The following is a 16079-nucleotide window of genomic DNA, read 5'->3' as shown; positions in this document are numbered from 1 at the left end:
GGTTTCTTTTATGCTTGTTTTCTTATTGTTAATTGCACCTACTCCTTGAGACTGAGGAAGAGAAAGAGCCTGTGTTGTTGGATAAGCTGAACACTGGAATGCTATTTGAATGTCACTACTCTTTGTAGATCAGAAATTTCAGTCTAAGCAATAGCAATCATAACCGTTTCAGTAAAATATCTGAGTAACATCTTTGAAGAATACCTACAAATAGAACTAGGACAATTCTCAAAGCAGCTATACATTATTACATTACAAATTCTTAGTGAGGTTGCATATTCAAGGTTGACATGTGTTCTAGTCAAAAAAAGAGGTATAATGAGTGAAAACTAAAAACTATCCTAGAAGAAGAAATTGGTATTAACACTCTGCTTAGCAACAACTCCAGCAAAAGAAACAGGGCAAAAGACAAATCCGGCCTTGATTCCACCAATGCACCTAGGAAGTCATCCTAGGTACAGACACCCACCTCACCTTCCTCACATGAGTAGCAAAAGCACTAATTCTGCCCTCAGAAAACTCCTCCCTTTACCAGGAATCCCTTGCTCTGTTATACCCTGTGGGAAGCAAGAAACTCTTTCCAAATGTTTTGAAGTAATATGAGAAGAACCTGATACTCTGTTTTTCCCCTCAGGCAGAGGTGAGTGCAACTGAGAAAGGAAGCAAGGTCTTGCTCCTTCACTGTGAGGTCTTAATAAGTGAGTAAAATGCACAGCGTTCGCTGTTTTTTTTTTGAAAGTTCGTTTTTCTGTCTTTCACTCTTCCTTGAGATACTGGGCCACCTCATTGCAAAATAAATATGAAAATGGGTATGTGTTCCAACTCTGATTTTACAGCATTTTATTCCATTTTACTTTGAGTTGATTTCTGTAAGTGAACGCAGAATATAGTGCCTGCCCCATATAGTTATAAATGTTTTTGTTGTCATGTTAGAAAGACACGACGATCTCCATCTTTTTTACTACATTGGGTTTTAATGCCACTCAATACTCTTAATGTTATTTGCTGAAGAACAAGGATCTAAGTCACTTCTAGAAATTCCTGTCCTTAAAAACCACCATCTCCCATGCTTTTAAATAAAATATCCTATTCATTAATACCACACTTCTCATTTTTTTTCCCTCTGATTCAGTGGTCTAACTAATGCCTGTGAATCTCTGCTTTGAGGCAGTTACAGAGTCTGCTTTACTGGAATAGTTTTTGTAATTAACTTTCAGAAATTAAAAAGAAGAGGATCCACATCTCAGTTATGCATAAGACATCAAGTTTGGCAGAAGAAAAGCTCTGCTACCTCTGAGGATCACGTGTAGCCCATTGCTAAAGGTATATGCACAGTAGTTGCTGAAAGCCTAGTTTGGTGGGTAGCCTGTTTAAATAAGAGAGACATTTGAATATTTATTTAATACATCTAACTGGTCACGTAAATAAGATATAATTTGCTTTCTGTATGTACAGATGAATTTACATTCATTATGAGTGCTGGCATGAAATAAAACAACATTGTATGGGCAGGAAGTCCAGTCTTTTCTTTTCTCCCCATCTGCTGAAGCATGAAGATATAAATCTAGGGTGTGTAAGCAGCTTACTACTGATTATGAAGATGTAACTTCATTAAACATCCTGGACATTTTGATAGGGAACATGTTCCATGCTGCATCAGGCTAATATGTTGACTTAAGTACCCTAAGCTTGCCATAGTAAGCTACCACTGATTTCAATCCAAAAGCGCAGGTAATACTCCATAAAGATTTTTTTGTGTGTGTGTTTATTAAATAATAGTAAGTGAGGATCCAAAATATTTAGTTCTAAACATAAACGGAAATAGGGGCTGAAAAAAATGATGCAGTTCAGTTCAGTAACATCCTAAATGGGATTATAGTCCCCTATACTTTTGTCATTCTTCTGAATTTATAATTATAGGCCAGGATTTTCATAAGAATGCACAGGAATTAGGCATCCAGCTATGTTCACGTTTCGCAATTAGGACACCTTCTCAAATTTTTCTTTTTCCACTGCTTCAGCTGAAGTTAAAAAATCAGTAAAGACTGCTGAACTCAATCTGACCAGGCACAGAGGACAGTACTACCCCATAGTATTCAAGTCCTTTCTGCAATTTCTAGACATCCTAGCATGCATGAATTTTATTCCTGCTGCTTATTTCTCCTGTGGTTCAGCCACCCCAATTCTATCTCCCAGATGTCTCTTGCTAAATTCCCCACTGTGCAGCAGCTCTCTCATGATGATTTTTTGTTCCATCAGCTACCTATGTTCTTGCATCAGGAGGCTGAAGATGAACTGAGGGCAAATGTTATCTGTACACCAAGTGCTGGGCTGACACTCTTTTCTGCCAAACAGCAGTTTAAAAGAACTTCAAACTTTTTGTCCATATTTAACCATGTTAAGGTAAGGTCTACTGACCTTGAAAAGACAGTGAGAAATCTGCCCAGAGCAACTTGTCGTACCTATCTTTGATGTCAAGCTAAAAAAGAAAGGGACACAAAATAGCAATCTGGACTGCTTATTGAAGTATATGTTCATTCACACTTTCGAAATGATAACACAGTAGAACTGCAAAAAGTCAACATTTGGGGAAAAAAATAGTGTTAAACATTAACTGGCAGGCCTAATAGGCTTGATTTATTGTCTGTTTCCCTAATGTGTAGGCCTCATTTCCCCATAGATAGGAATGGAATTACATGGGAATGGTAATGAATGTGGTCGCAGGCCTTTATCTGTTGAACTTTCCTCTCCTACAAAGCTGTGGTAAGGCTACCGGACTGTGAAGTTACTGATATTTTCTGTGAGAAGGCGAAATCAGACTCTGCTGCAAATTCTAAAGTAGATGTCAAGGTCTGAACCCATCTCTAACAAATATAGAATATAGACCAGGGAAAGCTGACTTAGTTAATGTTCCTTAAATGGGTGCCTAATGCTTGTCGGTGTTGGAGGTTTTAATAGCATACACTTGGTATGACACTGTGATAATGCAGGACCCTTCAAGGTTATTAGTCTGTTCTTTTTGCGAAATTGGCTACCCTGAATGGCACAGAGTGACTTTGTAGTACTGTGTCCCCCCATCTGAAATACCCCACATCTCCTCCAATTTCAGAAATCAGCGATTTGTTGGTTTTACGTTTCCTTTTGCCAAGGAGCAGCCTGGCATCATTTACAGTATTGAAAAACTTATAATAGTTACTTATATGCCATATGCGTAACTGTAAGGCAACATCAAATTCTATTTGTTCTAGGACCTTTTATTTTGTGGAGGAGGACTTGTGTTTTATTTGCAGTTGTATTTCTCTATTAGGCTGAACTTTAACAAAATATATGTACGTATATGCATATACTCCTCCCAAAATGCAAATATCATTGGCCAGTTGCAGAGGAAGGAAAAGCATCCTCTGTTTACCTATTCATTTGCTAAAATCCCCCAAACCCCACCTTTCTGGATTATCTGAATCAATCTGGGACTGAAGCCAAAGTCACCTGCTATATAAGACTGAGGGAGCACAGGTGAACTACTCTTCCTGACCAACCTTACACTGGCATCCTTCTGCCAGACTCCAGTCAAGATGGGGTTTGGTAGGAGGATATGGTTACCAGAATGGGCTTTCCTTTTAGCACTTTGCTGTACCCATCAGATAGGTAAGGAGTTAACTCTTTTATTGTTGTTTAGATCTCGTAATATATTTTAAGCAACTAAGCTCATTTTAATGTTTCACTTAACAAATGGTTGCACATAGATGGAACATCTTTGTGTCTTTGTTTTTGTTCTTTTTTTTCTTTCTTCTTCTTCTTTTTTTTTTTTTTATGTTAAATATTTGGTGTCTGTCTCTTAACTGGACTGATTTAATTTCACGTTGCCCCAAGCCACTGAATATAGCTACAATTGCTAAGTAGTCTTGAAAATCAAATGAAAAAAACCCATTATTCATGTCTTAAAGTACCAGTTGTTCAGCAGTACTTATGCCTTACAAAAGCATTTCATTTCCTTTGCATTTTATAGTAAGAATGATTACGAATGTTCTGATCTTTTTATGAATTTTACAGCACTACATTTTCCAGTTTCTAGATCAGCCTACACGTCATTCTTTTCCGGTATCTTGTCACCTTTTAGAACTTAATACCAGATTACTCTTGCCAATTCCTTTGCAAAAGACACTAGAAGAATGTATTCATATGACAATGATTTTCAGTAATGAATTGTATACTGATACTACATTAGATGTAATATTTACATAAATTGTTGATCTTTAGTATGAAAATCACTGGGAGGTTAATCGGTTGCATTGCAATCCGTCGTTTTGTGCATTTTTTTCTCTTGTTCGTATTATATTAATTGAGGTCAATCTTGGCAGATTTTGTTAATATTCATCATGTTCAATTAATTGGACTATGCAAATAGAAATTACTTGCGTGAATACAAACTTGCTAAGTCAGTCCCGTTTGTGTACAGTAATTACTGCCCTGTCAGCTAACATTTTTAAATCTTCAGATTGCTTTTCAATTTACCTTGTGTATCATTTTCCAAAAATTAACAAGTAAGTGTAAATACAATTCTAGGCTACTTTATGTTACATGAAATAAGCACTAAAATACTGCTAAGTTGATTTAAGCACGAAAGTACAACAGTCACCTACAGTGTAAGCTTACATTTAGAGTTATGCAGTGTCAATCAGAACATCCTCAGCCCTTCTTTGTACAAGAAAGTTATTTGTACTGTGCAATGCTAATCCGATAAATTGTTTTGAAGAATGAATAGTGGTTAGACCAAATCCAGCAAATGCTTCTTTCAAATCACCCTAGGAGGAAAATATATTCTGATGTCCTGACGGACTACAGAATATTGGCCTTATTCCATGCCATCTTCTCAAACATTTTGTGCCTAACTTTAGATTTGGGGTCAAATTCCAACTTTTATAAAAGTTGCAATGAGAATTGTGAATATGGGGTAGTAGCTGAATAGTGGCTTGACAAGGTGCATCCAGAAATATTCATAACTCTTTCCAAATAATCAAAGATCAAATTACCGTGTATATTCTTGGAAGCAATAGGCACCTATTTTTATAAGGATCAACAGCATGACATTGTGCAATTGCTAGATAAACTAGTGCAGCTAGAATTTCCTTGGAAATAATACTTGCTTAATAAATAAAAAAAAACAACAACCCTGCACTTCCTTGAGAAAAATTAACAGACTAAAATACATTTATATACTGTTTTGTTCTGTTAGAAAAGTTCTCACACTTTTAAATAAACATTCACAATATTTTAAAGAGTATTGGCTCTTAGGTGAAGTCAGGATGATTCTACGTCCACTCAAGTTCCTATGAATGTGTTGAATGAAAGCAAATTCTGTCCCATTATTAAGACTCACAGAGGCATTTGTTATATTTTCTCAACAATTGTAATGGTATGAATCTATTTACCTAATGATATTATCTGTGATACTGAAAGACCAACAGAAAGCGGAAAAAGATTGAAGTTACTTCTTTGTACATCACTAATGGTCATATATAAAGGTAAATGAGAAAAGAACAAAAGCTAAGGGATGAAAGAAGAATTCTGCAGACAGTGGAGCAACTTCTAGAGATGGTGAAGCTACCCAGAACACCCTTCCAAAATTAGGAGTCTCTTGGGTTCCTCTTAGGGAGTTGTAGTGTGAATCCCTTCAGACCGGCATCTTTCAGCTCTGAGGTTAAGTACTCAACGTTTGCCTACATGGCGTGCATTTCCAGTAAAAATCCTTCCTTGTTCAATATGGTGGTCTAATCCAGTTCTGAGTCTGTGGACCCTCTCCGTCTGTTGTATGAGGAGAAAAGGGACTTAGAACTAAATTACACAGGCAACTCTTCTTCACCTGGCAAGTACTCTAGATACCAGGAGTGCACATTCAAACATGAGTCATTTCATTGCCTCAGTCCTCTGAGGAGTTAGACTTGGCGTGTTTTAGGTATTAGTCAACGTTTTCCAGGCATGGTTATTTCATTCTGGGAGGATTCAGTCTTTCATAAAATAAACTAGTAGCCATTTTTCTTAAATGGGAAGTGCCTGACATGTTTACTTATAAAAAACAGGAGCTTAGAGCACCAAACTTGGAGCACAGGATCAGGTGTTTTTCTAAGCACGATAGTTGGACCACGCATAGAAAGCAATTCAAAACTTATGGAGGCAGAGTAGAGAGAAGGAGAATTCAGCTGGAAGACTATGTAGTTGAGCTACAAACTATTCAACTAGAGGTACAAAAATAAACATTGAAGGAGAACACAGGAATAGGACAGTTTTGATGTAGCTGAGTACCATAATCATGTGGCCACATGTCCTGTTTTTTTTTTTTTTTTTTTCCAGTCTGGGCCCTTTGATCCTATCTAAATGCTTCACTTAAAAAGTTGGTTTATACTGCATATTTGTATCCATTCCTCACATCTCCAGTAAATAATAAAAATACCTAAAAACCTCTGTAGCAAATTCCTGGAAAATAATCATAGAATCATAGAATCACAGAACGGCTTGGGTTAAAAGTGATTGGTATAATCAAAGTTTTTTATTTCCTCCTTAGTCAGAGTAGATGTAACAAAAAGCCAGCTATGCTTTTGTGCTAGGCTAGTTTAGTATAGCTTAACCCTTTCTATTGGTTGTTGTGTCTGAAGAGCTCCAATACGCAGAGCTGTGAATTTCTGCCTATGCTAACACAATGTGAAGTTTCATAAAAGGTTCAAAACTACAAGGTAGAAAATGGAGATCCTCACAGCTGAAAACAATTTCTTATGATTGTGTTATCCAGAATTTGAAATGTAATATGCACTTTTAACCCGATTCACATCCTGTAGAAATCAATGCCAGGCTTAACACTGTCATATTAGTATGCTGATCTTTTCTTTCTAGGTCAGTTTTAGATGTAAGTTTTGGTATTGTTATACTAGGTTTGGTTTTCTTCCTTAATTGTTTTCTTCTTTTATAGTTTCATCTGAGGTGAAAATCATCCAGCAAACATTGACAAATCCAGTAATAACACGTAAGTTGAGTAAATGAAATGTATTCAATAAGTATTCAGTTTTAGAAGATGCAGACAAAGGAATTTAATGCAAACAGAGAAATGCACTGGTAAAAGAAGTCATGACATCGTAAGAGGAGAAAGAGGCCAGTTAAGAAACATAGCATAGTGTTGAACTATTATCTTGTATGAAATGTGAACAACTAAATAATCTACTTGAACGTAACTACAACCATTTACAGGGATATATGTGATGAACAGATGATGAAGAATGAATACATGGTCACTTGTGTTATAATGTATAGATGGATGGAAAATAACAAAGGGAGGTGGGCAAGGGAAAACTATGACAGAATAAAGCCTTGGACAATTTGATTCACCATGTTAAGTCTAGGAATTTTAAGTCATTTTTTACAGCTAGTTTTAAATTCACAGATTCCAACCCTGCTCACAATGGCCGTGTGTGCAGTACATGGGGCAACTTCCACTTCAAGACTTTTGATGGAGACATCTTCCGCTACCCTGGGCTCTGTAATTATGTTTTTGCATCCCATTGCAACGCTCCCTATGAAGAGTTCAACATCCAAATTAGGCGTACACTGGTGGAAAATATTCTGACAATCCACCGCATTGCCATAAAACTCGAAGGCGTAGCTATTGAGCTAACAAAGGATGTTGTCCTGATCAACAGCAACAGGTGAGTTTATTCATACCCTTGTTTGGTAAATACAGATTTCTTTTATTTTTTTTCAAATTGGCCAAGTACTTTCTTGTATACTGAGGAAAAATTGGCATTCTTCAATAAATCTGACAATTTTAACCATAAAAATAATGAATAAATTGCTATTAATTCAAGTCACAATAAATCAATTGTTCCATCAAAGATTACCTCAAAAACAAAATTTCTTTGAGAAATCCCGAGATTGGATTCAAATTTAAATCCACATTTGATGGTACTGGACCATTTTATTTTTTAATTGCTTTTCTTTCCACACATCTGCATTATATCCTTGTAAGATGCTGGAGCACACAAGCCTTTTTTTTTTTTTTTCTCTTTATCAAACATCTGGATCAGAAAATATTTAGTATTCATTCTACCTTTCTGTAGAGTTCAACTGCCATACAGTCAAGCTGGAATTACTATAGAGAGAAGCAGCATTTATGTGAAAGTTGTCAGCAAAACGGATATTGTATTTATGTGGAATCAACGTGACAGTATCTTGGTAAGAACAGCTCTTGGACCTGTCTACACCTTCAGATCAGCCAAAAAGCTAATCTTTGATTAGGTTAATACTTGTTTAGGAGTTACTATTGCCTTCCATCTCATACTGTTGAGCAATTTTTCCTTAATAAAGATAGGTTTGCATCCAGCTAGTCCCAAAGAAAATTATATGGATTTAGTTCTCTTTAATAGCAGACTTCTGCTTAAATTAGGGTGAAAAACCACTTTCACTGTCATTAACATATTACAATTTTTGAACAGAATTTCTCCCACTTAGGACATCACTTTTGCTATGAATTTGATTTTCTTTCTGAACAGTGGAGAGAAAAAGGCTGGGTGCTGTACAGATATTACAGTAAAACCCTAAGTCTACATCAACAGTTTGGAGTTTATGTTGTAAATTAAATCTAAGACAACTCTTCATTCTATCCCTCAAGTTTAAATTAGATTTCTAAATAAGATTACATAGCTCTGATGAAAATGGAGTCAGCAGGTACAAATGTTTTCAGTGATCTTGAATATATTTTACAATGTGTATACTAACTTCTATCGATGTATTGCCTATCATTTTAGCTAGAACTGCATGAGAAATATGCCAATCAGACTTGTGGTCTTTGTGGGGACTTCAATGGCATTCCAGTTTACAATGAGTTCTATTCAAACAGTAAGTTTTTAAAATATCAGAAATTGGTTTCTGGAGTCTTCAGCATGTATTCTACTTTCTTTCAGAACTAATATCATCATCATTCCTCTTTCCTATCCTGTTGAAGGATATAATCAGAAGTTATGATTCGATCTGTGTTGAAAAACATAATAAAAAACATAAACAGATAATGTATTTAATACTTAAAGGTGTTAGCCAGTTTCTCACTAATAACATAAATATTCAGAACTTTGAATATGTAATCCTATTCCACAAAATATATCCACATTTGCCTTCTGATATGCATAGTCTATATGTAATCCTCTCTTATGTTATCCATTCTCAATTTGAGTGTTTACCTAAACCTTGTTTCTCAGCAGTCTCCATTATACAAATCCCCATTTTAATTATTTTCTCTTGCCCCTGCATGGACTCAGTATCATCTGAAAGCAGTCTGATTTTTTTTTCCAGTTCAAATCTTAGTTTGCATTTAGATGTAGTAGGCTGAAAATTGTTTTCTAATGTTTCTCTTTTTCCAGGTAGTGATGTCAGTGTTTATTTTGGAAGGGATGATGATAAAATGAAAAGACTCAAGGGAACTAGCTGCCTCAGCTAGTCTTGAAAAGAATTCTTGTCAAGAGGAAAATATATTAGCAAGTTGCATTGACCAAAAAAAACCCACACAACCCTCATTATTAAATTTCTTTTGCACAGATATCAGAATGACAGCCTTACAGTTTGGGAATATGCAGAAAATGGATGGGCCGACAGAGTACTGTGAAGACCCAACTCCTTCCTCACTGGATAATTGCACATATAACTTTGTAAGTATATTTTTGATTATTCCTTAATTTTTCTTTCACATGTATCTGTATCATTCTACAGTTTTAGAGGGGTCAACAGGAAAAGACCAAGGGCAATAGTAAGTAAAGAGGGATATGAAATTATATTAAAGAATTTTCTATTAAAGAAAAACAATGCTAAAAATTTGTTCCTTTCTATTTTCTGAAAGTTTTCTTGGTTTTGCTTTTTTTTTTCCTCCCCAGGATGACATATGTCAGAAAACATTGACCAGCTTTGCATTTGCAGACTGTAATGGCCTAGTTAATGTTAGTGAGTACATTATGGCTTGCCAAGAAGACTTGTGCCGCTCTAAAGAGTTAAAAAATGCCTCATGTATCTGTGATACTTTTGCTGAATACTCCCGGCAGTGTGCTCATGCTGGTGGGGAACCTCTGAACTGGAGAACCTCAAAACTATGCCGTAAGTATTAGTGGAGATGCCTTTATTTTGTGCTGGATAAATAGAAAGAAATGAGTTCTCAAATAATGCTGAGTATGCATTGGAAATTACAGGCATTTATGGGGGGGGGGGGGGGGGGGGGGGGGGGGGGGGGGAGGGGGTTTGTGATGTACAGGCTCCAGCAAGAAGACTGAGGAGAAAGAACTAAGTGTTTTAATGCAGGCTAGCTTAAACAGTATCACTTAAATTGATACACTTACTCAAGAGCTGAAGGGTAATTGAGACAGTAAAGGAAACAAATACAAGGAGGAAGAAGGCGCGTGATTTCCTTACTTATGTTTCTGTTTCTCTCCTTTTTTTTTTTTTTCATGGTGGCTACGCTATTTTTTACCCTCGTTGATTAATTGATTGAGTCTTCACTGGTCTTTGGCTGGTTTAGCATTTAATCTCCTCTAGCATGGTTTGAGGAGTTTGTACCACTGTAATCTTCATAAAGGTTTTCACTGAATTAAACGCCTGCATGTTATTAGGGTAGCTGTTGATACTGTCACCAACATTTGTTTCAAATTACAATCCACTGGCATACTATTTGCCCTTCTAACAATATCTGAAAAATCTAAATATACTGAAGATTTAGAAACTTGATTCTTACATTTCCCTGGCAATGCAGATATTCTTGAAAAGGCTACCTGTTTAACAGAAACCATGCTAGCTTTGCAGGGCCATTTTCTTGGTGTGCCTAGAAATCCAGTCATTTTGTTAAGTTGTTCTTTACACTGTCATGAAAAGCAAATCTCAGCTGTAAAACATAGATCTGAGTGAGTAAACTTAAAGATTTTGAGAAGTGAGGATAAGTCTGTGGTTTAGCATGGCTTTAAATCTAGCTGAAAAAATGTAAATGAACATACTTATTTTCATATACAGTGAACTAGAGATACTTCAGACTAAAAAGAAACTCTCTTCTTATTAACATTTCAGCCAAGACATGTCCTTACAACATGCAGTATTCGGAGTGCAGCTCTCCCTGCACTGACACATGCACTAATCCTGAACGATCTCAGTTTTGTGAAGAGCACTGTATGGATGGTTGTTTCTGCCCCCCAGGCAAGTTCTTATGTACTCACATTTCTGATCTCAAAATAAACAAGGCAGGTTCCATGAGGCTTAAGGCCCTTATATTTGCATTTTTCACAGCTGCAAGTGATAAGTATTTATCATTTATCAACTGAGGAAAGACATCTGAATTAATTGCCAGTGCACACGCAATATTTAGAAAGCAGGAAAGCAAACAGATCAAGGCTCATCTTTCAAGAAGCCGCCTGTACTAAAATAACTCCTTTTCAAAGCAGGAGAAGTTTGAGAATACAAAGGTTGAAAGTCTGTAAATTGGCATAGTCCTACTGTCCTCAGTATATCTATGACAGTTCACAGCAGCTACAAATCTGTCTTCAAGGCAGTATTTAGTAACAAACAAAAATGATTATTTTCCCATGTATGGAAAATGCCTCTTTAATTGATTAATTTTTTTTTTTGTTGTTATTTTTATTTTAAGGAACCGTTTTTGATGACATAAGTAATTCTGGCTGCATCTCCCGTCAGCAGTGCTCCTGTATTTACAATGGCAATACTTACGCTCCAGGAACTTCTTTCTCAGAGCAGTGCCATTCCTGGTAACCCTTGCTATTTTCTTAACTCATTATTTCCTCTAATATATTTAATGGGTTTAATGGTTTATTGTTTGCAATTGCATCATCAGTAATTGATCTGTGTATTTAACTGACTGCCACAGTTCTAAAATAACCCCAAAGAACATTCTTTGTTTTATTTAGCAACAGCCTTAACTGTCTTTGCACTTGAGCTCAAGGTGATCAAAGTAAGGATTTACAGTGTTTAGATTTCTCACCAGTGAATTCAAGTGCTTCCTCTTTATTTATTTTGTTCAAACATTTGGACTTCTCTAAAGGGAATGAAGTTGCAGTAATTTACGTATTTGCAAATATTTATTTTCTCTGAAGAAAACAAGAGAAGCTCCACAACATCAGTTTCACAATTACTAATCCTGTACCTGTACAGTACCACATTACCTTAGAAAACAGATATACTCTGCATCAGGAGTAGATGTGGTCACATTTCTCTTAGTTTCTTATACATTTGTACAAGAAAACAGAAGGGGTTTTAATTTGGCATTATCTTAGCTACAGAAGACAAGCAATTACTCATCCAGCATCTGTTGCTATTGAGTTAACCTGTCCAAAAAAGGAATAGAACCAAATGAGCAAACTGAATGCATATTGCAGTCACTCCCTTTAATGCTTTGCATCATGTGTTCACAATATTTGAGAAAGTCTTAAACCTGGATTTACTGTGTATTCAAACTATAGATTGAAAGGGAAAAGCAGTGCTAAACCTAATGTCATTGTAATTTCTATAAGTCTGGACTGCTATTACTGATTTCAGCCAAGTGTGTCTTGTCTTTTCCAGTACATGTAATGGAGGGAAATGGATTTGCGAAGACATATCATGTCCAGGAATATGTTCTGTAGAGGGAGGCTCACACATTTCTACATATGATAAAAAGCATTATGATGTCTATGGAGACTGCACTTACGTCCTTTCTAAGGTGAGAATCAGATATTACTTGGTCATAAAGCCTTATATGCTTGTGGAAAGGATAGGTGATCTCAATCAACATCTTTGAAACTTACATCTTTTGACGTATGTACATTAAATTGCTTCAGTTAATCCAACACTTACTGGAATGTATTCTGCCATTCAAATGATTTAATTATCATAATATTAGGATGTCATGCAACAGTAGATGGTGATTTCTAGGGAATTTCCAGTTCTGTGATACAATAAATGCTGAAGAGTACTCTCATTTTAAGGTTTTGCTCAATCTACATTCTTCAGCATGATTGTTCCAGCTGTCTTACTGGATTTTATAATTCTTCCCTATTAACTATATTTAATAGTAGTGGACCAAATGATATTCCAAGTCTGAAAAAATGCACTAGCAGTTCAAAAAAATAAAATCTTTAATAAGTAAGACTAACATTTTTTTTTCTTGGAAGCTGAAATATAGAAAAATCAGTTCAAGTCAACTGGTGCATTTCATTTAGGTTTTGAACCATTATAAAAATGAGTTAAGAGAAATAAAGAAATAAAAAATTCATTATAATCAAAACATTTTGTTACAGTAATGTGTAGGTGAAATTATTTCACCTTTTTGATCTGTTTCTTCTTTGCTTTCTTTTTTTCCATTTGCATAATTCAGACTAAAAAAAAAAAAAAAAAACACTCACTGTTACTGTTTCCTTGAAAAGAGAGACTTTGACAGGGACAGCTTCTGTAATTAGCCTTTCACTGAATAACTTGAGATTTTTATTTATTTTCAGCACTGTGAAGATGAAATATTCACCATCTTGGTAGAACTACGCAAATGTGGCATGACGAACACTGAAACGTGCTTAAAGACAGTGACCCTCAGCATGAATAAAGGACAAACGGTAAGAATGCAAAATAAGCATGAGAAAAAAACTATCAATAACGTGGGGAGCAAACCATCTAGGCCTTTATCAGGTAGGGAACTGCATTTATTTCCACATATGGGATAAGTACATGTTAGCTTTTTACCGAGTGAAAATAAACTAGTTTTGTTGTGAAAATGAAATAGTAGATTTGGCTTTCTCGAAATTTATTAAGAAAAAGCTGAAAAAGCTCTTTTTCTGCCAATTACATGAAAACACATAAGCTTGTAATTTAGAAGCTACAAGTACAACAGTAATGGGTGTAATTCATCATTAAGTTTTGTTTCTAAAAACCAATATGATAAAATTCACTAATCAGTTGAGAAGGACTCTTCAAAAACCATTTTTCTTTGGCAAGGAAAATTAGTTCAGTGTACAAAGAGGAAAGAGGGAGAAGAGACGAAATCACAAAAATAACTCTTTTTAATTAATAGCTCTTTAAGTAATATCACCAGAGTCATCACTATTATTACTCTTTGGACTATAATAATCCTTCACATGATTACCTGTTTTTCCTCTTCCTTAACAGCTCATTGAGGTCAAAACTGATGGTGGTGTGTTTATGAACTCAATCTACACCCAGCTGCCGATCTCAGCAGGTATTTTTTTCTCTGACATCCACCTCTGAGGCTGTGGGCCGACATCATAAAATAGGAGGCATTACTTTTAGAGCAGCCTTTGTATCATGAGGTACTCTGTCCTGCGTTTAACCTCCTCCAGAAATCAGTCGTTCTATTTTTTCTTTTATAGCCAACGTCACCATCTTTAGACCTTCATCATTTTTCGTTATCATGCACACAAATATTGGCATCCAGGTTGAAATCCAGATCACACCCATCATGCAAGTGTTTGTGCGATTGGACCCTGTGTTCAAAGACCAAACCTGTGGTAAGTGAATGAAGCTGAAGAACATGTTGCTAAATGTCTTTTGTTGAGTACAAACAGTATAAACTTTTCACTGGTTTTCAACAGGTCTTTGTGGAAATTTCAATAATGTCCAAACTGATGACTTTAAGGCCATAAGTGGAGTAGTTGAAGGAACAGCAGCAGCATTTGCTAATACATGGAAAACTCAGGCTTCTTGCCCTGATATCCAGAGCAGTTTTGAGAACCCTTGTGCACTCAGCATTGATAATGGTAAGTGCTCTTAACATTATTTTTTTTAAAGAATTTTTCTAGGTTGTTTTTTTCTTATCACTAAGAAAAACACAACTATTAGAAACCAAATATAAGAGAATGAAGAATTGTGTATTTGGTGAAAACATACATCTGAAATCAGAATATTCACAATGAGAACATGAGGGCTATGTAATGAAGTAAAGGAAGAGTCCTGGAGGCATAACTGAAAGAAATTGTGTGATCACTGAAAACAGAGAGAATGTCTAAGCTCACAGCTTGATATCAGAGGAGTGGATCACATGAGCATCCTTGGAAATTTTTTATTTGTGATATGCAGTAACTTTATTTCAATGCACCTTTGGTTTTAATAACCTTAGAGCACAAGCTGAGTGAAAAGAGACAGGAGGGGAGAAATATGATGTCATTTCAAAACATGCTTCCCAGATCAGGGAAGTGGGTATATGGGACTAATGAAATACAAAGAGTAACCTGCATTTGCACGGTTTGTTCTTTTTTCAGAAAAATATGCTAAGCATTGGTGTGGACTACTAACTAACAGTGAAGGACCTTTTGCTGATTGTCATTATCTACTGAACCCCTCTACTTACTACACGGTATGTTGGTAGACTGGTTTGTCCTTCAGAAACAATAGAAACAATTACAACTAGCTACCAGGAAAAAACTGTCCCAAACATATCTCTATGCAATGCCTGCATTTTCATTTCTGTACTGCACTTCTTTCTTTCAACATGTTGCTGTTTTTGTTGTAGCATTAACTTATTTCACTTGTCAGTCTTGGCTTTGTCATTGCAAATGCAAAGGCAGCTATTTTCTCTTGGGTGGATATACTTAAATGGCAGGAGGTTTGCACAAAGGTATGTCAAATGGTTATTTGAAAATTACAGTTAACTGCTACCTCACCAATCTCACATCTTGTTATTAACTACTTGGCACAGAAAGCCCATTGGCTAATTATCATCATTTCACTATCAGTGTGTTGTCTATCTTCCTTCTCACTATAAGTGACTCAGGTGTTGATGCTGATGAAATGATGTGTCTAGACTGCACAGTGTGAATAAATCCTTACTGTGCTTTATGTTCACAAACATGGGTTCAGATGAAGCTGCTAAATGTGTAACAGACTTTAAAACTACTATTTTCCGATACTAACTGAAATTAATTTGCATTAGCTTTATTTTCCCCACTATGAACCTTAAGTAAATAATGAAGTTATTCTAGTGTTGTATATGACTGAGCTTATCTGAAGAAGGATTAGTGCATGAGATTTTTGATTGATAGTCTTAGAAGTGTTAAGATTACATTTTTCTCACA

The 16079-nt window shown here is 35.8% G+C and overlaps 1 protein-coding gene across 1 annotated transcript in view; it reads left to right on the top strand.

Moving 5' to 3' along the window:
* The first annotated feature begins 3520 nt into the window (after positions 1-3520).
* MUC5L (mucin 5 like) overlaps positions 3521-16079 on the top strand; it is a 38300-nt gene continuing 25741 nt past the window's right edge. The window contains exons 1-15 of the mRNA XM_046942296.1: positions 3521-3645; positions 6962-7015; positions 7430-7691; positions 8103-8217; positions 8790-8880; positions 9574-9683; positions 9906-10122; positions 11080-11205; positions 11654-11771; positions 12583-12721; positions 13497-13607; positions 14158-14227; positions 14379-14516; positions 14601-14765; positions 15267-15361. Coding sequence (XP_046798252.1) covers positions 3573-3645; positions 6962-7015; positions 7430-7691; positions 8103-8217; positions 8790-8880; positions 9574-9683; positions 9906-10122; positions 11080-11205; positions 11654-11771; positions 12583-12721; positions 13497-13607; positions 14158-14227; positions 14379-14516; positions 14601-14765; positions 15267-15361 — 1884 coding nt within the window. The 5' untranslated portion in view covers positions 3521-3572. The remainder of the gene's footprint in view (positions 3646-6961; positions 7016-7429; positions 7692-8102; positions 8218-8789; positions 8881-9573; positions 9684-9905; positions 10123-11079; positions 11206-11653; positions 11772-12582; positions 12722-13496; positions 13608-14157; positions 14228-14378; positions 14517-14600; positions 14766-15266; positions 15362-16079) is intronic.

The sequence above is a fragment of the Gallus gallus genome, chromosome 5, assembly GCF_016699485.2.
Source record: "Gallus gallus isolate bGalGal1 chromosome 5, bGalGal1.mat.broiler.GRCg7b, whole genome shotgun sequence".
In the NCBI taxonomy this organism is placed as follows: domain Eukaryota; kingdom Metazoa; phylum Chordata; class Aves; order Galliformes; family Phasianidae; genus Gallus; species Gallus gallus.
This window is presented reverse-complemented; position numbering and strand designations above follow the sequence as displayed.